This window comes from Poecilia reticulata, chromosome 18 (assembly GCF_904066995.2).
Source record: "Poecilia reticulata chromosome 18, P_reticulata-male-v2, whole genome shotgun sequence".
NCBI classification, from domain to species: domain Eukaryota; kingdom Metazoa; phylum Chordata; class Actinopteri; order Cyprinodontiformes; family Poeciliidae; genus Poecilia; species Poecilia reticulata.
The window spans coordinates 493,378-517,137 of record NC_088847.1 but is presented as its reverse complement, the minus strand read 5'-3'; the positions used below and the strand labels follow the sequence as shown (position 1 = coordinate 517,137).

Below are 23,760 nucleotides of genomic sequence, written 5' to 3'. Positions count from 1 at the left end.
ACATGCAGAACACACTCAGGAGGCAGGTGATAATGTGCTGGTCTGGACAGGTTTGATCTGGGATACATGTGTGGGATGAATGCGAAGAGAGGGGAGAATGGGGAAGATGGACTGCTGTGGGACTGATTATGGAGTCAATCTCATACGGGCCAATGTATTTGGAGACGAGTTTCACGGAGACGGACTTGAGAAGCACATTATGTGCTGTTAACCAGACCTTCTGTCCAGGTGAATATTGTGAAGCAGAAATTCTTCTGCAGTCAGCAAAACGGCGGTTCTGTTTTGAGGTGCGATGTAAGGCTTGGATGGTTCTGGACCCGATGTGTTTGCAGCGGCGGTGGACTGATGGTGATCGTTTTCATTTGTAGGAAAAAGTGGAGGTTGATAGCCAAGGGAAACTTGAAATGGGGACAAACCAGTAGCAGCAGAAATGTGTGAATTATGTGCATTCTCAACCCACGGAAGGTACTGGCTGCTCTAACTGAGGTGTGGACGAAAGTTCTGTTTGGGGGACCGGTACCAGGGTCAGGTTCAGTGAGGTGGGCTTGTTTTATGGAATCTTAAATGTCCCAGGAAACTGCTCCAACGGTGAAACTGGGATGTAGGTAGGATGAGGGTAGGGGTCTTGTCTTGGTCATCAGGAGAGAACTGTCGAGAAAGAGCATCCGGCTTGACATTCTTAGAACCTGGGCAATAAGAGATGGAGAGGTTAAAGCGTGAGAAAAATGGAGACCAGCAAGACTGACGGGAGATAAGACGTTTGGCGGATTGGAGGTATGAGAGATTCTTATGATCAGTCCAGAGCAACATGGGAAATTCTGCGCCCTCCAACCAATGACGCCACTCCTCCAAGGCAAGTTTTATGGCAAGAAACTCTTGGTTTCCCATGTTGTAGTTGCACTCAGAAGGGGACAGTCTGCGGGGATAAAAGGCACAAGGATGAGTCTTGTTATCAGAGGATGATTGTGAGAGAACTGCACTGACCCCTGTCTCAGAGGCATCAACCTCAAGAATGAATTGTTTATGTGGATCAGGTTGAATGAGAATGGTGGCTTTAGCAAAGTGGTCTTTGAGGTCAGGAAAAGCTGAATTAGCTTCTGGAGTCCATGAGGTGCTGCGGTCTGACTGTAGTTTTTAATGAAGCGGCAATAGAAGTTAGCAAAAAATAAAAAAAACCTTTGAAGTTGTTTGCGTGTCTCAGGTAGGGGCCAATCCAGAACAGCCTTGACTTTCCCTGGATCTGTGTGAACCTGTCCGCCCTCGGGGATGTAACCAAGAAATGTTAAGACGTCTTATGAAATTCACACTTCTCTGCTTTTACATAAAGATGATTCTCGAGGAGACGCTGAAGAACCAGGTGGATGTGTTTTTGATGTTTTGACAGGGATTTGGAGTAAATGAGAATGTAATTAAATACACGAAAACAAAGACATTCAGGAAATCACAGAGAACGTCATTAATTAGTGCTTGGAAAAATGCGGGAGCATTACAGAGTCCGAGGGGCATGACTAAATATTCAAAATATCCGATTATTAGTTAAAAGCTGTTTTCCACTTATGTCCCTCCCTAATACGTACGAGGTAGTAGGCGTTGCGGAGGTCTAATTTGGTAAAGGGGGTTGCTCAATAAACAGGTTCGAGCGCTGAGGATATAAGAGCTAATGGATATTTATTTTTTATTGTGATCTAATTCTGATTTTTGCCCACAAAAATAAAACTGCGCCAAGTGGGGAGGATGAGTAGCGAATGATTCCAGTTGCTAAGGAGTCACTTAGATATTTTTCCATTACCTCTCTCTCAGGACGGGAAATGTTGAAAAGTCGGTTAGTGGGTAAGGGAGCTCCAGGAAGTAAAACAATAGCACAATCGTAAGGATGATGAGGTGGGAGAGAGAGTGCATTACCTTTACTGAAAACCACTCCCAGACCGTGATATTCAGCGGGGATGAGAGAGAGATTCGGAGGGTCAGCCCCATCAGGATCTGCCGGGCTGTAACCTTGAGGAACGGTGGACCGGAGGCAGGAAGCGTGGCAGTTGAAAGACCAGTATTCTATGTGCAAGTCTGACCAGTTGAGATGTGGATTGTTCATCTGTAACCACTCAAAACCTAATACTATGGATGAATGAGAGATGGGGAAGACAAAGAATATGACTTCATGATGGTTACCTAACAAGATGAGTTGAAGAGGTTTGGTTTTGTGTGTAATCAGAGGCAAGCCTCTCCCGTCAAGAGCTGAGACATAAAGAGGAGAAGGTAATGGAATGGTTTCAATGTAAGACTAGCTTACAAAAGATGAATCAATTAGGTTTTGTTCACAACCAGAGTCAATGAGAGCAGACAAACTGATCGATTCAGAATTAAAACAAAGCGGAGCTGAAAGCAGAAAACGGGGGCATAAATTTCTCCTGAGACGGTCCGTCAGTTTTCCTGTGTCTACTGTGTCTCTTTTGGCTGTTGTACTAGCCGCAACATAGTGACCGGGAGAACCACAATAAATGCATTGATTGGCTTGGATGTGCCGTAATCGTTCCTCCGGGGTCAATCTGGTTCTGCCTGTTTGCATGAGTTCGAGACCACTGTGTGAAACGGCAGCGAGGGCCGGAGGTTGATTTACAGGAAGCGGTGATGAAGTAGGTTTGGATGAAAAGCGCTTGGATCAATCTCTGTTACGGTCTCTTAATCGATTATCCAGACAGATGGCCAATGAAATGAGTTCATTTAGAGTACTGGGTTCGTTTAAAGGTGCCAACTTGTCTTTAACAGAGTCATTGAAGACATGAAAGAAAACACTCTTTAAAGCTGGTGAATTCCAACTAGAGGCTGCAGCCTTCATTCTAAATTCCACAGCAAATTCTACTGCAGAATGTTGTCCCTGTTGTAATGTCCATGCGTTTGTTTGAATTCCAGTAAAAAGTCATCAAATGAACAGCCAAAACAAGAGTGGTCCTGGAAACGGGCTTCAGCCCATTTTACAGCCTTCCCAGTGAGAAGACCTATGATATATGATATCTTAGCAGCATCATAATGGGAAAAATTCTGAGGTGCTCGGTTAAAAACTAATGAGCACTGTAATAGAAACCCCCAGCAGCGCCCAACGTCACCTGCATACATATCCGGTGTAGGTGAGCTAACGTCACGGAAAGAGGCGGAAGGCTCGGAAGCCAGCTGAGTAACGGAGGGAGCATCGGGGAAGTCGGCTGATTCCGGAGATGGTTGCAGATTCTGTAAAAGTTTTGCTAAATGATTCAACTGTTAATTTGTGCTTTCTTCTTGTTCACAGAGAGATCTCAGGACGGCTTCATGGGATTGAATGAGCGTATTCTGTTCGGAGAGCGCGCTCCTGAGTGTGTCAGTGGGATCTGTCTGGCCCGAGTGTTCTGTCATGGTTTTAGGTAGTTTCTTTGCCCACATGCAGAACACACACATGAGGAAGGTAATAGGTAATAAAGTTTATTGTACAAAGATGATTATGAATGTGAGTCTTCAGTCTGGGAAATCGGGGAGCCAGGAGTTGGGGACGGAACTGGAACAGTGCACAGTGGTGAGTGGCAGGAGATGACACGTTGAAAATGTGTAGAACCAAAAAGTGATTCTTACTGGTGGCACAGAACAAGAATCTGTGGGGGGAGACAGCACATATGGGGAAGCGTCTTGGTGTCGGGGAGATCCTGAGACTGTCCAAAAGGACAACCGCAGGGTGGTGGAGGACAGGTTCGCAGGTATGAGGAAGAGAAGTTGAATGTTGCCAGCCATGGTATGTGATCCAGAAGAAGAGACCAGATGGATTTGAAGGGATGATTCCAGGAACTTCTTCAGAAGAAACCATAAAAGCTAACACTCAGGTGTCGAGGCACTGGCAACAACTCCTCTTATCCTCAGACTGATGAGCCCAGATGAACTGCAGGTGTGCAAGATGTATAGCAGGTGCATCTTCCACAGAGGCTCATTTGCTCTCTCGGGAGGACACTGAGGGAGGCAAAACCCACACAGAACCCAAAATCCAGCCTCCTGACATAACTGTTGCTATTTGTTTCACTTTATTTGAGGTAAGAGATAATATTAATGACACTGTAATAACACCTAATGACATCTTCATAACTGGTGCTACTTGTTCCACTTTCCCTGATGTAAGAGGAATTAACAATCATTTGACAGTGTAATAAAGCTTAATGAAATCTTTATTGTTGGTCCTATTCCACTTTATTTCAGGTAAGGGGAAATATTGAGTACTGTTTTGTTAATATGCTTTTGACAGTGTAATAACACTTAATGACATTTTGACATACTTATGACATATGATTCTTGGTTAATGTCAAGTTATCATAAGAAAGACATTTTTTTCTTGGTTAATGACAAGTTGTCATAATGAAGACTAGGTGTGCTGATCGATCAGCCACCGATCAAAATCAGCAGATTTCCATGAAAAGGTGTATGATCGGTGATCACCGATTACAGTCTCACCAAAACTGACTTTACAGCCTGTGTGTGCAGCTCATCTCTTTCCTTGACATTATGCAAGCACGTGGCAACAAATCCTAAGCGATGCCGTGTGGAACTTTAATGCTCTAAGAGTGAATGGGGACGTTTGTGTGTTGCGGGGGGAAATCCGGGGTTGAAGCTCATCAGAATGCATCAACACAATGAATGTAATATGACATTTAACTCTCACACAGAATGTTTGCTTAATGCTGCAGCATGCAAGTGAAACAGACAAAATATTTTCCATATTATTAAAATGTTCACTATGTCTTAACATAAGATGGATAATGAAAAAATAATCAATCTCTTCTGCCTCCTCCTGTGTTCTGCAGAACTACTCGGCTCAGTCAGAAACAACCAATCAGAACCAGAACAAAACAGCCATGTTCTCAGGACATTTTGATTTAGTAATTCAGGATTATTTATTTTGATGCAACCGGTGTTTAACATTGAATGAATGTTTCCTTTTTTACTTGACATTATTTGATATAGGCAATGTTATAAGATTCATTTGATTTATATATAAATTAGACTTTAGAGAGTCTTACTGTTAAATATTGTATTACTGATTGCAGGTTTTTCTGTTATCCTTTTGACTGAGTAGCTGCTCTATTGTGCCTGCGAGTGTTTTGCATGTTTTACGTCTGAAATTATGTGAATTTATTCCAGATAATTTTTCCATTTTGGAAGATCACATGGTATCATTTATACCTAATCTGAAAAATTAACAGCCAGTCAAGGTAATCTGCATAGATCGAAGATTGGCCTCACGGGTGATCAGTAGAGGTGTGCCGATCGATCGGTCACCAATCATAATCGGCCGATTTTCGTGAAAAAGAGCATGATCGGCGATCATTGGCTCTTGTTGCCGATACCGATCACCTGCATCTCATTTCTCAGCCTGCCTGTGCAGCTGGTCTCCTCTTTCCTTCACACTGCGCAAACGCGCAGCAACAAATCCTAAGCGATGTGGAACTATAACGCACTGAGTGAATGGGGAAGTTTGCGTGTTGCGGCGGAAAATTGAAGCAGGTCAAAATGCATCAACACAACGAAGCTAATACGACATAAAAACAATGTTATACTTGACGGAGTTTGGCTACATCGAGGCTCACTGCAGTAAAAAAGGAGGATCAGATAGCAGGTAAAGCAGCGCACAGCTACAAACACTCACCTGGATTAGCATGACGGTCAGAAAGCTAAACAAATAACCTGGAAAATTATTTAAGTCTTCAAGCTGCGATGTAAGACGCTGGTTCTGCTCTCGCTGTTGAACCGCTGCTACGCTACAGGTAGTAATATTTCACAGACGGAGCGCCGCTTCTGCTCCACCTGGTAGTGACTCTCACACTGAACCTCTGTTTAAAGCTGCAGCATCTAACCTAAAAAAATGCATTTTACATACATATTAAAACTTTCGCTGTCCTAACATGAGACAGATAATCTCTAAAAAATAACCCATCTCCTCCCTGTTCTGCATAATTACTCCGCTCAGTCAGAAACAGCCAATCAGAACTAGCAGTAATCAGCTAGCCGCCATGCTATCAGGAAGTTTTCATTCAGTAACTCAGGATTGTTTATTGTAATGGATCCTGTATTTGCCTTTGAATGTTAAGTTTTATATTTTAATTTTTTTGGCAATGTTGAGAGGTTTTATTTTGGCTCTTTGCATTATTTAGCCTCTTCAGAGCCTCCATATGTTATCAGTCTGTTAAAGATAGTATTATTGATAGCAGTACAATTTACACAATGCCTGTTTTGTTTAGTTTTCTTCTTGGAAAAAGTTATTAAAAACAAGTTTTTGTCTAAATCCACATAATGTAACCGGTAGTGTTTATGATAAAAAATAATAATAATAATTATGTGATCGGTATCAGTGATCGGCCCTCATGGGTGATCAGTATCAGCAGGAAAAAACCTGATTAGCACATCTCTAGTGATCGGTATTGGAATCGGCAGCAAAAATCCTGATCGGAACATCCCTAACAAAGACATTTTTGTCTAGATTAATGTCAAGTTGTCATAACTTTCAAATTATGACATATTAAAAAAGTCACATTTTGAATAATGTCAACTTTGTATTAAAAGTATCATGATTTACCAAATGACACTTTATGACAACATTCATAAGTATTCATGAAGACTTAGTCATGTTCATGACAGGTGTTATGTCATGTTTATGACAGTGTCATGTCAGTCTTATTCACACCCTGTCAAATAAAGTGATACCAGCCAAGCTTGTCCACTGATCTTATCTACCTCAACAAAGGCCTAAGACTCAGCCACTGTCCTCTTTTGCTCTCCCACGAGAAAGGTTTGACTGATAGACCGACCCACCAGGGGATATCTGCATATTTACAGTCAACAATAGTTACCCCACTGTTGCCAACTCAGCAACTTTCTTGTTATAGTAAGCAACATTTCAGACAAAAGAAAATTGGTATTGCCAAAATCGGAATCGGCAGGTAAGGCTTTTTAAAAGATCGGTAATCGGCCAGAAAACTGCAATCGGTGCACCCCTACTAGCAACCAACAGTGAACCTGTAGTCTGAGAGGGAAAGGTTCTGTTGGGAATATATGGGCCAACCAGATCTCTACTACATTAGCTCAAACAATGGGATCATAGGATCAGCTAAGGTCCAGCTCTGTCCGTCTCTTCTTAGTGTGAAGTGATTGTGATAACAGCACAGCCTGATGAGGGGCCTCCCTTTGGCGCCACAAAGTCTGAATCATCTGATCAGACACATGCCTGATTTTCTGAGGCCACTACATGCCGTTTGTGACAATGCAAGACAAGAAACCTTCATAAAGACCTTATTGAGTTTCTAATGGCATCAAAAACAATGTCCAACTTGTTAATGTCCAACTGAGTACTGCACAAGGTTCACTTCTGCAATCTTTTCAAACTTAAGGGAGTGTGTTGGTGTTTGCAGGTGACCACAGTTCCTTCGGCACAGTCGTTGCATCTGCTGGACTTCAGTTTCAGTGATTTCGACTTGTCAGACACTGAAACCACCCTGGCTACTATCCGCATGTTTATTGACCTCAAACTGATCCAGAACTTCCAGATGAAGTACACGGTAAGAACTTGCATATATTCTGTATAGTTAATATATTTCCTTATCCTTCTCTAAGTTTCCTATATACCTTGGATTTCTTTAATTATATATATATATAAATGCTGTCAATAGATTTACATTTTTAATCAAATTACTCTCACTCTGGCACTGTAATTAATCACAATTGCTATACCTAACTTTGTAAGCATGCAAAGCATGCAGTTGTGTGAGCCCCTCATTCCGGCTAATCCCAATCAATTAAATAGCAATAATTTTATTTATTTATTTATCTATTTTTTTGAAACAGAAAGCAGATAATTCTGTCTTCCAGTACTCAACAACAACTAAGTGAAACTTACTCCACTACATATTCATACAAGTATTAGCACACTTGTTCAGGGGAGAACTGATAGATAAGACATAGTTAATTTCCACTTCTTTATGTATAAAAGAAATATATAAGAAAGTTGCCAAAAATATTTGAGTGGCTTTTAGCAAATAAAATTATGCATACAAACACATATACACATTTTTTCTGTCTGTCTGAAGTTAATTCAAACTAACCTAAAACTTGAAAAATTTGGTTTGATTTAACTTCAGACAGTATATGTGTTTGTATGTGATGTATGGAAACAGGGTGTCTGTTCTTAAAATCTTAACTTCACTTGTCTAAAAGTAACTCCTTGCAATGTCTTCAATTCATTTTTTAAAAAAGCAAGCTGGCCTTGAACATGTTAATCACAGGTCTTATATTTTGTGTCACTACTATTTCATCTTGTATTCTATGTAGTCTTTTTTGTTGTGGGACTTTTCTGTCATCCAAATGTTTGAGTCACCTCTTCTATGCCTTCTCTGTCTCGAAGCGGTCAGGTTTGTTTGAATTAACTAGGTTCTGATGTACTCTCGCTAGCTAGTTGTGTATTGTGTATACCGTTTATTGCTTCTATGTAAACAGTTTCCCTTTTTTATTAATTGCAAAAACGATTGACTTCTTTCTCAGTAGTGCATGAAAGTGAGTAAACACATTTTTACTTAGTTTTAACAAATAGTGACACTTTTCTAGTTACATTCATCTGTCTTTTACAGCTATATGCATTCCACTTTATAAGTTGACAAAAGAGCAGATAACAATACTGTCAAATGTTTTAATAATGAATACAATCCAATAATAAAGATGAAGTAATGACAAAAGAAAGACAAAACTAAAATATGTAAAACAAATAATGAAATCCCGTCTGAGGTAAGATAGTCCACACATTCTTCACAATGGTATTTTTTATAGGTCCAAATGTGTACAGTGCGCAAAAGGGTGGAGAAACATTTTTAACTGTGTTAATACCTGTGGAGGGTGACCTCACAAAAACAGCTTTGATTGTAGAAAATGAGTAGCTTGAGGCAGAGCAGACTGTCAGTTTGACATTAACACGGAGAGCTGAGACTCTGACCACCCCACAGCATCTCACCCAGGAAGCACACTGGGTGAGATTTACTGTACTAATAATAGTACATTATTAGTATTCCAGAAGATTCATTACTGCAGTCATCCATTCTAATCTATGATAATTTTATGATTACTATGGAGAAAATAAGCCAGAATTTGATTAGCTGAGTAATGCTGTAGAGTTCTTGTGGTGCCTTGCTTGAATTATTTCTGCATACTGTTCCTGATGAGCACATAGAGCAGCAGGAAACACCAATTTATGGCAAGAGGGTTGAGTCTTCACTCAGACTGCACTAACACCTCAAATAGCCAAGTTTGGTCTGTTTGTCCTGCTTAGCACTGTGTAAAATCCTACTTGCTTTCAGTGATGCTTTACTTTATGTGACCAGTGTGGTTCCAACCCCCAGTCTTAGACACAAGGGGGAGCAAGCAACTCAAAAACCCAAGGAACAAACATCAAATTGAAAGTCATTTATTGCTAAATCGCCTCAAAGGTAGGCTCAATAAAACAGCTCTTTTCCAGGTGTTTGCCATGGTCCAACAATTGTCTGTAAAAGTCACCGGGTGAAGGGCCACATTTGATACCTGGTGCCATTGATTGAGCCCCACTTGCTGTGCTGCTTGCGACCGTAGTGATCTGCCTGCAGCGTACTCCTCAGGTCCGCACACAGCTGATTCTGTGCCACTCTGGAACCGCTCCACTCCTCAGGTATGACATGCCCTCTCCAGGAAGATGCTGGTCATCAGTGCTGGCCGTCCGTCCACCTCCCATGACTCTGCACCTAACATGTGGGTTCTTGCTCCTTGTCCTGGAGCGCATCCTTTTATCTGGCATCAAGACACCTGCATGATCAGTCAGTTACTCCTTATTAGACGACCAGACTTCAGTTCAGAGTGTCTCTGAGGCAAAACACTACTAAAATCAAATGCAAAAATAAAATGTTCCACTGTGTAACATTTACTCTGTATCAGGTGTGTTATGCTCTCATATTTTGTGCAAGAAAGAAAGCACAACAAAATGCAAAAACTGGCAACTCTCTAAGATAATTCAAATAAATAAATAAATAAATGATGATCATACTTTAGATGAATTAGCTGTGGTCAGGGCAACAACAGCTCTTGGGAAGAAACTGTTTATCAGTGCATCTGTTTTTGATTTTATTGCTCTGGTACGCCTCCTCTAGAGACAGAAGAGGGCAGCCAATCAGTCTCTGGGTGGTTTCTGACCCTCTGGAGCTGCTTCCTCTCTGCCACCCTGCAGCTGGAGAACCACAGCAAGATGCCATGGCTCAACACCAACTCCACAGAGTAGCACAGGACACCACTGGGCAACTTTATGATGGTGTTCTTCAGGGGGCTACAGTCATGGGTGTAGAGAAAGTAGAGTAAGGGGCTTAGAACACATCCTTGTGGAGAGCTGGTGCTGGTGCTCAGTGCTGAGGACAGGTGGGATCACACTCTCAGGAAGTTCATGATCCAGCAGTAGATGTTGTGGAGTCACCCAGATCCCCAAGGTTCCTCACCAGTCTGCTCCGAATGATGGTGTTAAAAATGAGCTGAAGTCCAGGAAGAGCAGCTTCACATAGCTCCTTTGCTGTTCCACTTGGTCAATGTGGTGTGCAGAGTGGTAGCGATTGGATCCTCTGTAGACCAGTTGGTTCTGTATACAAACTGGTGGGGGTAGAGTGTGGTTTCTCAAAGCACTTCATGAGGATGGCCCTTAGTGCCACTGGCCGGTAGTCATTGAGACTGCTAATGTTCTTGTTTGGCAGAGGGATGATGATGAAAGACTTTAAGCATTGTGGGTGGGATGGAGCACTGGGTGAGGGACTGATTAAAGATGCTGGTAAAAAACCCCAGCAGCTGATCTGCACAGTCCCTCAGCGCTCTCCCTGTCACACCATCAGGTCCAGAAGCTTTCTGGAGGTTCACTGCCCTCAGAGTTCTCCATACTTCCTGTACAGTGATGGTCTGGCAGTGGAGGAATGCTGCTCTGCTGGTGTTTCAGCCTCGAAATGGGCAATGAATTTTGCCAAAGACACTGAACAACCTCAGATAATCACAAGCTTTCTGTAGCATTTATTGCTTAAAATACTTTAAGATTTAGGAGCACAGAACGTGACATACAGAGAACTCTGACGTGGTCATTAGCTTTGTTCCGATCCAATTGTCACGCTAATCTTAAAGTGTTGCAAAAAAGAATTAAAAAAATAATAATATATATATATATATATATATATTATACAATTTTATATATATATACAATTTTGCCAGACGTTGACAGTCCTCTCATGGCTGTAGATAAAATGTAGCTTGCAATACTTTGACAGGACCACATATTTCAGCAAATTGGAGAGTCTGCACCTCTGTGCTGCAGGTTTGGAGTTTTGTTCCCTGATATGGCACAGACCCACCAGTGGATTGGAAAGTTTTCTATGTAGGAACTTTTCCTGCAGATGACAAAAAAGTTCCTTTTTCGACAGTTCCATCTTTCCTCTAGCGCTTTAACTCTTTTTTGGAAAAGCCAAAAACCACGTCAAGCGAGTGTAAAAATGTTTTTGTGAAATTGAGGAAGTTATTTCCATTGACCTTTTCTAGTCCAATATTCCAAAATATGCATGAAAAACATTTCCAGAAACAGCTAGTGTCTTGGCTCCTCTAATGCACGGCAGCCTCAGCTCTCTATCTTCAAAACGAACTAAGATCAAAGATTTCTACAAACAACATGCTCTGGACATAGACCACCCAGGTATTGACCTATACTCAAACTGTTATGGCAACAACTTACAAGAAAGCAAAAAACAAGATAAATATTGGCAATAATGTGCAGCCTCGACTGACACCCTTTTTCTGTTGTGAACATAAAATAAATCTAAAGCACAACGTTGCAATGAATTAAAATGCTGTTTTCTGAATTTTTAAACTTGTGTTCATGTGCAAATTGCATTACACAAAGCTTTGCAACTTTAGAAATATGATTTTGATTTAATAAACTATGGATTAAAGTTTGTGTCATCTCCAGCAGGACCTCTGTTTTTTGCGGTTGTCAAACTTTTACTGCTTCTTTTATCCTCTACAGGCCTTGTGCCAGTGGGTTCTGAGTGTCAGGAAGAACTACAGGAAGAGTGTGGCCTATCACAACTGGAGACATGCACTCAACACAGCACAGTGCATGTTTGCTCTGCTCAAGTCAGGACGCTTACAGGTAGGTCCTGATTTTTCAATTATGCCAGTTTCATACACTCAGCAACACCCTCATTTATGCAGGGCCATTTTCTATAAGGTTGTATAAAGCTACAATATCCATTCTGAACGATATTTAATCATGAGAACTGGGTTTACTTGTCTCTTACCTATCTAGTAAGACACAAGTATTTAGCCCTGTATTTTACATACAGGGTTAAATATACAGCTAAGTCCAAAATTATTCACATCAAGATTTTGTTTTTATTTGACTGCCATATTTCCTGGGAGTAGAAGTTATATTAATGTTTTGAAGTGTTGATCTGTGGAGGGAGCTAAAAATTGGAGTGATGGTGAGGAGACCTTCTGGCCTCAACGACTTGTATAAATAACATTCAACATGCCATTTTTAATAAAAGAATAATTTAAAAACTTTTCTTTTAATTATTCCATAGATTAAATCTGTAAGATTAGAAATTATTACATTTCCATTGCTTTGTCAGTGTTTGAGAGAAGAGTACAAACTCCTTTGTAGAATAAAAATCATTGTATAAGTTGCTTCACTCCATTCACATTTTTAATTGAGTTAATTGCAGGATCTATAATTAATCGAAATTAATCTTTTTTTTTTAATTCCTATGTTGACAAAATAAACATTTTTGATTCAAAAACCTTTTTTGCTGCAAAGTGTTAAATAAACAGACATTTTAGATATAGTTTTTAATCTGTTCTTTTTCACCATCAGATTGGTGCAAAGCGTTATTCTTGGCTTTCAGCTTTCCAGAGTTGATCATTGATGGAACTTTGGTAACACTTTATTTGAAGGGGTGACTGACATGACACTGTCATAAACATGTCATAAACATGTCATAAACATGTCATAAACACCTGTCATAAACATGAATAAGCCTTCATGAATATTTATGACTGTTGTCATAAAGCGTCATTAGGTAAATTATGACACTTTTAATACAAAGTTGACATTATTCAAAATGTCTGTTATGACAACTTGACATTAACCAAGAAATTATTACTGATATAAATTTGTTCTAAAAGTATTACTGATTGCACTTTAGAAATGAGGTAACTTTATGTTATTAAAGGTAAAGTTTAAACAGTAATGATTTCTTGGTTAATGTCAAGTTGTCATAACAAAGACAATTTGAATAATGTCAACTTTGTATTAAAAGTGTCATAATTTACCGAATGACGCTTTAAGACAACAGTCATAAATATTCATGAAGACTTATTCATGTTCATGACGGGTGTTTATGACATGTTTATTACAGTGTCATGTCATTCTTATTTACACCCCTTCAAATAAAGTGTTACCAGACATTTTTAGAAAGGCCATCCTGTGGATACTGACATGAGCATTGAGGATGTCTGTGCTGCTGCTACATGTTGAGATACTATGTAGGCTTGAATAGCTTTGCTGGTAGGCTAACTCCTTGTAGCACAACTAAAAACATAACCACATAAAATCTTGCCATGGTGTTCACAGCTTCTATAGAGTAGTATGCAAAAGTCTTGAGTCATTCTTTGTTTATTTCGTTTTCACTTCAAAGAGTCAGACTGTCTTATAACATTTCCTCTTCTAATAATCTACAGTATTTCTTTAGGTATTGACTGGTTTGTCACTAATTTTTCTGTAATGGACATAATCAGTGGCAGCAGTTCTAAGGAAGTAATTCTATTCCTTTTTGGACAGAATAACCTGAATGATGTGGAGATCTTGGCCCTGATGATTGCAACTCTCTGCCATGACTTGGACCACAGGGGAGTCAACAACTCCTACATACAGAGGTACAGTAGGAAGTCAGAAAGGGTGAGATGGAGGCCATACATGTAATCAGTGGATTTACAGTGCAGGTGACTGCTATGTCACCATTGTCCAGGAGTGATCACCCATTGGCCCAGCTGTACTGTCACTCTACAATGGAGCATCACCACTTTGACCAGTGCCTCATGATCCTCAATAGCCCTGTACGTATACGCACATAAACAAACACAATATTCAGTCCAACATCTTATTTTTATAGCATGACTAAGGCATCAAACCTGAAAAATTAAAATCTGCTCACATTTAAGTAATTGTACATAAATTACAACCACAGGAAAAGGCCATGACTTTCAAAGAGCAACTCTGTTTGTGACACAGAGTAAGCTTGAGAATAGTTCTAGTTTAGATTGAGAAATAACTAATTAATACCAAAATACCAAATTCACAGGTAAATGTGCAGCAATGGGATTTGTGTGCTGGGACGTTTTTTGTAAAGTGCCTTTAGATGAGCTGCATTGTGAATTGGCAACTATAAGTAAACTGTATTGAAAATGAATTAAATTGGGTGTGTTTGTGTGAGCATGTGTATCATAAGGTATGAGTGGTTTTCTTACTTGCTCACTGGTCTTATGTGGATGAGAATGTGGGGATTTCATATTTTCATATTTACACACATTATGACTGTGTCATAATGTGTGTGATAAAAAAATGGAGTCAGCTAGATCTAAATCAAGCTTGATTGTAAACGGTAAAGATGAAAAATGTCTATCCTAAATTCATTAACTGACCAGGAGAAAACAACGATAACACCAGATTGAGCTCCAACAATTCAAAAGATTCACCACATCATTTACATCCAGTGACAGTTGATGCAAATAAACAACTGCTAACAGAGCTGAAGGGGTCAAATGAAATTCAAACTTTCAGCAAAGGCCAATCTTTATTTTTTCTGCCAAGATGAGACATACCTACTAGGGGTAGGCATTACTTGTCATTTGTCATTTATTGTAATACATTTCTTATAAGAATTTTTATGTATTGTTGTCATTATAAATTCCAATTACGTTTACAGTAGAGATTATGATCTGCCACCGATCATAATCGTCCCATTTCCGTGAAAAAGTGTATGATGGGTGATCACCGATCACGGTCACTTGTTGCTGATCACCAAAACGATCACTTTTATCTCTCTTCATAACCTGCGTGTGCAGCTCATCTCCTCTTTCCTTCACATTCACAAGCACACAGCAACAAATCCTGTTATGTGGAACTTTAACAGTCTGAGAGTGAGTGGGGACGTTTGCGTGTTGGGGCAGAAAATTACCTCTGGGGTGAAGCACGACACAATGCATCAACACAACGAATCTAGTGTGGAATTTAAAAAACAAACAGTTGACGGAGTCTGGCTGCATCGAGGCTCACTGTAGAAAAGAAAGGACATCCGGAGCGGCCAGACAGCAGGTAAAGCAGAGCACAGCCACCAATACTCACCAGGATTAGCATCACGGTCAGAAAGCTAAACAAATAACCCAAAAAATAATTCAAGTTTTCGAGCTGGCAGTGGAAGATGCTGGTTCTGCTCCCACTGTTGAACCACCACTACATGCTACTGGCAGTAATATTTCATATATGGAGCACCACTCAACCTCCACCTGGCAGTGAACTCTCACACAGAACGTCTGCTTAAAGCTGCAGCATGTAACGAATCGCCGCGAGAACTGAACCTCTGATCTAAAGACTCCAGCAACTGGTTCCCCACAATATATTATTATATATATAATTATAAAAATGAAATGATATGTAATTATTAAAGGGAAAGTTATTTAGGTTTTTTATTAGGGTCGTATCTGTCCATTTGTCGTCCTTGTACTCCTGTACTCAGTAGTACGTTCTTCCAGCTATACTTGCCAACCAGCGTTCTTGAGTATTGAGAAATGATCTTAGTCTCTGCTTGGACTCTCTGCTCACTTACGAAACATGGAACTGCCTTTTTGGCAGAGTCGTCTCGCAACCTCTCAGCCAATAGAATGAAAGTGTTGTAATGGGTGTGTTTGTTTCCTTCTAGTGAGTGTGCTTGTGTGGCTACTATCGATTAGAGATGTGCCGATCAGGTTTTTTCCGTCTGATTCCGATCACCCATGGGGCCGATCACCAATACGATCACCGATACCGATCACATAATTTTATTTTTTTTTTTAAATCATAAACACTACCGGTTACATTACGTGGAAAAAGGAACCATGAATTCACCTTAATTTAGACAAAAACTTGTTTTTAATAACTTCTTCCAAGAAAAAAACAAAACAGGCATTGTGTAAATTGTACTGCTATCAATAATACTATCTTTAACAGACTGATAACATTTGGAGGCTCTGAAGAGGCTAAATAATGCAAAGAGCCAAAATAAAACCTCTCAACATTGCCTAAGAATTCAACTGTAAAACGTTACACTCAAAGGCAAATACAGGTTCAATAAACAATCCTGAGTTACTGAATGAAAACTTCCTGATAGCATGGCGGCTAGCTGATTACTGCTAGTTCTGAGTGGCCGTTTCTGACTGAGCGGAGTAATTATGCAGAACAGGGAGGAGATCGATTATTTTTTTAGAGATTATCTGTCTCATGTTAGGACAGCATAAGTTTTAATACGTATGTAAAAATAATTTTTTTAAGTTATACGCTGCAGCTTTAAGCAGAGGTTCGGTGTGAGAGTCACTACCAGGTGGAGCAGAAGCGGCGCTCCGTCTGTGAAATATTACTACCTGTAGCGTAGCAGCGGTTCAACAGCGAGAGCAGAACCAGCGTCTTACATTGCAGCTCGAAGACTTAAATAATTTTCCAGGTTATTTGTTTAGCTTTCTGACCGTCATGCTAATCCAGGTGAGTGTTTGTAGCTGTGCGCTGCTTTACCTGCTATCTGATCCTCCTTTTTTACTGCAGTGAGCCTCGATGTAGCCAAACTCCGTCAAGTATGGCATTGTTTTTATGTCATATTAGCTTCGTTGTGTTGATGCATTTTGACCTGCTTCAATTTTCCGCCGCAACACGCAAACTTCCCCATTCACTCAGTGCGTTATAGTTCCACATCGCTTAGGATTTGTTGCTGCGCGTTTGCGCAGTGTGAAGGAAAGAGGAGACCAGCTGCACAGGCAGGCTGAGAAATGAGATGCAGGTGATCGGTTTATGTGATCGGCAACAAGAGACCGTGATCGGCGATCACCGATCATACACTTTTTCACGGAAATCGGCCGATTATGATCGGTGGCCGATTGATCGGCCCATCTCTAGTATAAAAATGTCTGTTGCTGTCCTTGTTTACATGCTACAGCTACCATGTTTTAAATAAACAAATAAATGAAATTTAACATTTATTTATTTATTGTTGTGAAGCACTTTGGTCAGCTGACGTTATTGTAAATGTGCTATATAAATAAACTTATTTGACTTGATTTGACTTAAGATAGCAAACTCCAAGGGTATCAAATTCTTTTAGGTCAAGAAAAAGTTTTAGTTAAAAAAAATAGAAAGGGACAGTGAAGTAGGTCACCTATGCTAGCTTGACTTTGACAGCTTTAACATGTAGATGTGCTGCAGAATTCGGTGTGCTTTGGTTCAGTAAAAAAAAAGAAGGCGTCCTACACATTAACTCTGACAGATCATCAGTAAAGCAGGTGTTTGAATTAGCTGTATTCAGACTTATTAATAATTGCAAAATAAACATTAAACCTGAAAACATTAAAATGTAACGGATTAAATGTTATGTCCTTTGTGTGGAAAATGTTTGCTGAATCCTGATAAACTAGTGGAGCGTTTGTCAGTCAGTTGCTATGGTAACAGGTCTGCATGTAGCTTACCCAACACAGAGTGAGAAAAAAGGAGCATACGAGTGGTTTGGAGTTGTTTTTCAAAGGTTTTTTGTTCTACTGCAGCAGCACAGCTGTGGATGACAAGCAAAAGAATATTTTTTTGTACTCCAGTGTTGTGCTCCAAATTTCCGGATGTAAACAAGAACATGCAGCATGTTTACACTCACACAGTTTTCTTTCTCCAGGGAAACCAGATCCTCAGTGGTCTCTCTTTGTCAGAGTACAAGACCACTCTGAAGATGATTGAGCAGGCAATACTGGCTACGGACCTCGCCCTGTATATGAAGTGGGTACCAGAGAAAACAATTCTAGACAGGCCAGCGGGAGGTGTGCTGGGTAATTTGGTCTAAAGCTAAAAACATTCACTCTGTCACCCAAAACGTGTTTGCTCACCCCATACCAAGACATGTTGAACAGTTTCATAATCCCAACTTCATAAGAACAGATTGAGGACGGTCACTTCCTGTTCCAACGGTCACTGGTGTCCAACATTTTGAACACCAGTGACAAAACAAGGTCCATAAAGACAAGGACGGGGAAGTTAAATGCAGACCAACTTGAGATAAATTAGAGCAGAAACTGACTCAGGCCGTCTTGTTCACCATCGGTGTCTGACCTCAGAAATGTGACCGAAAGGTCACAGAAAGGTCTACATTTCTGTAAACACTCCTAAAACCTGTGCAGAACTTTTCCAGAAAAGTTGAAGATCTTGTAAAGGAAGCCTTTCACCTAGGCCTGTCACGATAACAAATTTTACTGAATGATCATTTGTCCCAGAAGTTATTGCGATAAACCATAATATTGTTGCTTTCAGACAATTTTCAAGCAATATAATGGTAAAGGCATAATAATGCAAGAACACATTCTCAAAGATGAGTAAACTTTAAATTTGAATGAATATTTAAATAAATATCCAAAATAAACAACAGAGGACAACAAATAAATTAATTATCAGTCATATTTTTTATGTCCTTCAAAAAAAGGGCTAGTTAATACCAAAACACCAGATTGAAGACTCTTATCATCCAGTTTTTGGTAGAAGGAGAAAAATGATAAATTATGCAAATGAAAATGACTGAATTTGTTTCATCCGATTAATTGATTTATTGTGACAGGCCTACTGACGCCTGTGGATTAGGTACAAAATATCACTGAAGTTTATATGTGGGTGAAGGCAAACCAGGAAATACTTTGAAACAATCTAGTGTATAAAAGTTTGCTAAAATATTAATTTCATTAATTGTAGCGGATGCACCAGTTTTAACTTTTTTGCTTTTCATCTGCGTGTATCGTCAGAGGACGAGAAGAGTTCTTTGAGCTGACCAAGAACAACCAGTTTGTTTGGGAGGATGACCATCACAGGGACCTGCTCAGGTGAACAAAAAGACTGAATTTGAAAGGAGTAAATAAACTTTTAACAGCAGGAGGTGGCTAGTCTGGGATTAGTTTAGTTATTTCTTTCTTCACCCTGTAGCCAAAAATCTAGTACATTATGTTTAATGTATGTAAAAATGCAGACATAATATCTGGATTAAAATTTTTTTAACGGAAAAATCTGATCTGAAAAGTGTACTGTGTATTTGTATTTTTACCCTCTTTTTTCTGATACACCTAATTAAAAATGTAGGTCAAATATTCATGAAGTTATGTTTATACCATCATGTGACAGCGTTTATATTGTGTCCCTTCATCTCCCTCAGGTCAATGCTGATGACTGCGTGTGACGTCTCTGCCATCACTAAACCCTGGCCGGTTCAAAAAAGGGTAAAAAACAACAATCATCTACTCAGATTTACCTTTGTCTCTTTGTTGTGTTTTATTTTCTTTAGGTCACCTAACATTATTCTAACTGCTGCTTTCTGAATGACAATGGATGAGTTATTCTTTCTCATCATAAGCCTGATATTTATTATGGAAGCGCATTGCTATGACGGAGAAAAAACAAAAATTCGAGCGCTATCACCTTATAACGTGACACGTATCTTTTATAAACGTGATAATTTTATGTCCAGGAAGCATCTTTAATCTATTATACTTTTAAAGCTAACATACTTAGACACTTCCGACCTGGAATAGATATTCATCTCTTGTGCTATGTTGCATGACGATAAATCTGAATCTGAAAAGTTGTTGGCATCATTATCCCAGCTGATGCATCCCTGTGAGCCACAACAGCCAAACAGAAAGGCAGGCAAATGAAAGAAAACAGAAAGTGGAAATAATAGCAAATATTGCAAACGTGATAGTTCATTTCTAATCCATTCCAGATGCAGATGTAAATTGCTCATTACTGAAGTTTCACAATTCAAATAAAGGTTTCACAAAACACACTAGGTTTGAAATATTTTGTTATTGGGGTAGAATAATCTAGTCCAGATTTGAAGTGTCGATGTATGTTTGTTTTAAAAGCAGAACAGATCATTTCATTATGTTAAGTAAATTTCCATCAGGGTTTCCCCCAGAAAACTTGCTAAGCCCAGCGGTCGGGGCGTCGAGGAGATCCATCGGTGGTCCACCATGTTTTTTTGTAGTAAAAGATGTTAAGTTGACAGGAAATGTAAAAGTATTACTGTTTAATTATATGTTACGGGAAAAGATCTCCGGTGAAATGTTAATTAAACCCACAACTAGTCTAAAAACAACAAATTTGCACTTCTGTTTAATCCAAATTAAGTCAGCGGCTCCATCAGGCCTTCAGGGGCCCCATAAATGCAAATATTTTAAAACAGACCACAGATACATAAATGTAACACTTATTTATTGAGATGATCAATGCTGTTAAATTTTATTCAATTGTTTAGGCATACATAAATTAAATGAATTTAAATTGTTTAACATTTAAATGCAAGATTTTAAGGAGCTGGCAAGTTTACTTTGTAAAACTTCATAGAACAATATTCATAGTTAGATTGTTTTGTTACCATAGCAACAATCTGATGCTGTGAGTTTAATCTTTGAATTTACAAATACAAATTAGTAAACTGCGATTATAACTTATTGCTTTTTAGGATGGCCAATTAAACTCCCTTCTCCCATATTTCACTAAATCTAACACAGAAGCTGTTAGAGGTGCTGATGTTTTTAGCAACAAAAGGGGCCCCTAAATAAAATTCTGCTCCAGGCCTCATACAGCCTTGGACCGGCCCTGCATGATGAGGTAATCTGCTGCACTACGCAGAGATGAGCAACAAACGGGAGATTTAATTCAATGCTGCTAATGTAACTTTAGTGTCTGTTGAGTTTTTAATCGTCACAGAAACTATTCTGGTTGGTCGAGTTTCTGGGACTCGACCTGCCTGACAGTCACGAGTTTCTCTCAGATCTCCGCCTCATTAACTCTAAGTAGACAACAAACAAACATTTGATATGGTTTTAATGCATCGTGTAACCAGAAAAATAATACTAAAAATAATAATAAAATAATATGAAATCAGCATGAAGCTCCTCACCAGCTGAACCTGCATGATGAGGTTAGCGCTGCTCGTTATCCACAGACATAAACTTTACGGGGAAGACAGACAAAGAGCCACACGGTGGGCAGCGTGTTGAGATGGAAACGCCGCATATAATTGTTTGTTTACAAAGATGAATTATTCTCACCACTTCACAACGCGACCTCTGAATTGGAGCTGCGTGAAGCTGACATCCCACCCACGTCCAAAAACTCAGCAAATAGTCTGAATGGTTGGTGCTCCTGTGTGGTTCTGGTGGCTTCTATCGGTGTAGCAATGAATGACAAGGAGCTGCTCAAGTTGGCATCAGCGGTTTCTTTAATTCTTTATCTGCATTTTACAGAACGGGCCTGGAGGTAAAGTCAGTCTCTGGCATAAAACAAGCTCCTCGTCGGTGATCCTCATTACCCATAATACCCCGCTCTTTCTAGGTGAAGGCAATACAACTTTTTACCAGCAGATGGTGCATTTTAGCAGGATTTAACCCGAACCATTTTAACTATGTTACACTCCGTTTGTGCAGGTTTGTGCAGTTAAAATTGTCGTTATAATTAAACATTATAATTTTGTCCGATGACGTCACGGTCACCCACCGCAGTGAAGATGGTTCGAGCTCCGTGGAGTAAGCACCGTTTAGCTTAAGGTTGATCTGATTTATGAACGCTAATGTCGACCAGCGGTTCTCCACTGCTCCCGGCCGCATCGCCCGAAGCTTCACTTAGGAAACCAAAGCTACACAAACGACAATTTTAACTTCACAAACCTGCACAAACGGAGCACCAACCATTCAGACTATTTGCTGAATTTTTGGACGTGGGTGGGGTGTCAGCTTCACGCAGCTCTGAATTCACTACAAGTTATTTCTGCGGTTCACATAGAGCTGCGCAACCAGAGCTAACACGGCGGGTTTTAAACTCTTACCTACAGTTCTCCAAAAGATTATAATTCCTAAGTAAGTTGATATTTACGTCAACTTATTCTGGTAAACTGATGTAAATATCAGGCACGTGCAGAGGGGGGGTCTGGGGGGGCTTGAGCACCTGCCCTTTTTGCTCCTTGCCCCCAAGTGCCCTTTTGGTCCAATTTATTTATTTGTTTTTCATTATTATTTCCTAAGCCCTCTTCTGACACATAAAAACATGTGCTAAAATTATTTGCTTTTTTGTTTCTTTTTTTTACAACATAATAAGCCCTTCGGTCACCTTGTTACCTTTGACCTTTTGCTCGTGACACATGACTCAGTTGCTTCTCGCGCAGTGAGATAAGACGGCTAACTGGAGCTCAACGTAGCGAACGTTCCAGATTACAGAACAGTTTTTGATGAATTAAAAAAATCGTTTTTGGTGAATAAAGTGGAGTAGACCTGCTGCTTGTCAGATGACAGAAAGCGTTGAAGTATCGTTTCTGCTTCAGCTCGGAGTCGCGGTTTAAACAGAGAGGTAATGAAATACAACAGACACTGACAGGCCTCTGCGTCTGACTTTCTCTGAAGAACTACTGAGGGGAGGAGACAGCCAGGTGAGGAGAAACTGTTCTTATCTATCGATTCACTATTTTTATCAGACAGACATTAGGCTGTTGTTGTTGTTGTGCTATTAGCTAGCTGCTAGCAAAGCTAGATAACTAACAGCTTCTCCCCTGTATCTTTAATGATATCAGTCATTCTTCAGTATCGCTTATGCAATGGGGCACGTCGCCCGTCCAAAACCTGTCATCTCCATAATGGATATATGTCGGATCTTCTAATTTCCTTTGCTGCATAATGTACATTTCATTTATTCTACCTTTAGGTAAATGTATCTTGAAGGAGAATAGCTCTTAAATAAAAGTCCAATAAGGATATTAATTTAGAATTAAAAATAACTCACCCTGAATTACCATGATAGATATAATGAATGTAATAAAAGTGACATTAATGAAGGGGAAAAACTCAACAAAGACTTTAAGTTTAGGGTCTGGTTCAGAGTATGAAGTTAAATTTTTTTCCTAATTATTCAATGGGAAAAAAAAACTAACCTCAGTTAAGTAAAATAAAATAGTAATCAAAACTTTTGGAATTGTAATGATTCCTTTAAAAAAAAAAGTTTTGTTTAAAAGACTTTTTAAACTTAAATAACAAATTTTTTACCAAACAAACATTTATTTGCACACATCAGAAATCTTTTGTTGTGATTTAAGTCTCTGCCCATGACGTCATGTGAGAATCACAAACAAAAACTTAGAATATTAAGAAAATATTTCTGACATGCACAAATAAGTTTGTTTTGCATGAGTCAAAAATGTGTGATTTAAATTTTTTTAAAAGTTTTTTTTAAGCAAAACTCAGTAGGCTTTTCTCATGGTGACATTCATTAACAATTCAATATTTGCTTTTGTTTTTCTCTTTTTTCTGCAGTTCCATGTTAAAGTTTGCTGCAGCTCTGCTTTCCTGAATGGACCGTCTTCATCTCCACTGCAGCAAACAGGCAGCTCTGTTTTATAGATTACAGTCACTAAA

General features: G+C 39.5%; 1 protein-coding gene across 1 annotated transcript in view; it reads left to right on the top strand.

Moving 5' to 3' along the window:
* pde5ab (phosphodiesterase 5A, cGMP-specific, b) overlaps positions 1 to 23,760 on the top strand; it is a 174,574-nt gene that overhangs the window by 135,055 nt on the left and 15,759 nt on the right. Inside the window, exons 13-19 of the mRNA XM_081599054.1 lie at positions 7,413 to 7,559; positions 12,059 to 12,184; positions 13,874 to 13,968; positions 14,061 to 14,148; positions 17,997 to 18,097; positions 19,108 to 19,185; positions 19,512 to 19,575. Of these exons, the coding sequence (XP_081455180.1) occupies positions 7,413 to 7,559; positions 12,059 to 12,184; positions 13,874 to 13,968; positions 14,061 to 14,148; positions 17,997 to 18,097; positions 19,108 to 19,185; positions 19,512 to 19,575 (699 nt within the window). The remainder of the gene's footprint in view (positions 1 to 7,412; positions 7,560 to 12,058; positions 12,185 to 13,873; positions 13,969 to 14,060; positions 14,149 to 17,996; positions 18,098 to 19,107; positions 19,186 to 19,511; positions 19,576 to 23,760) is intronic.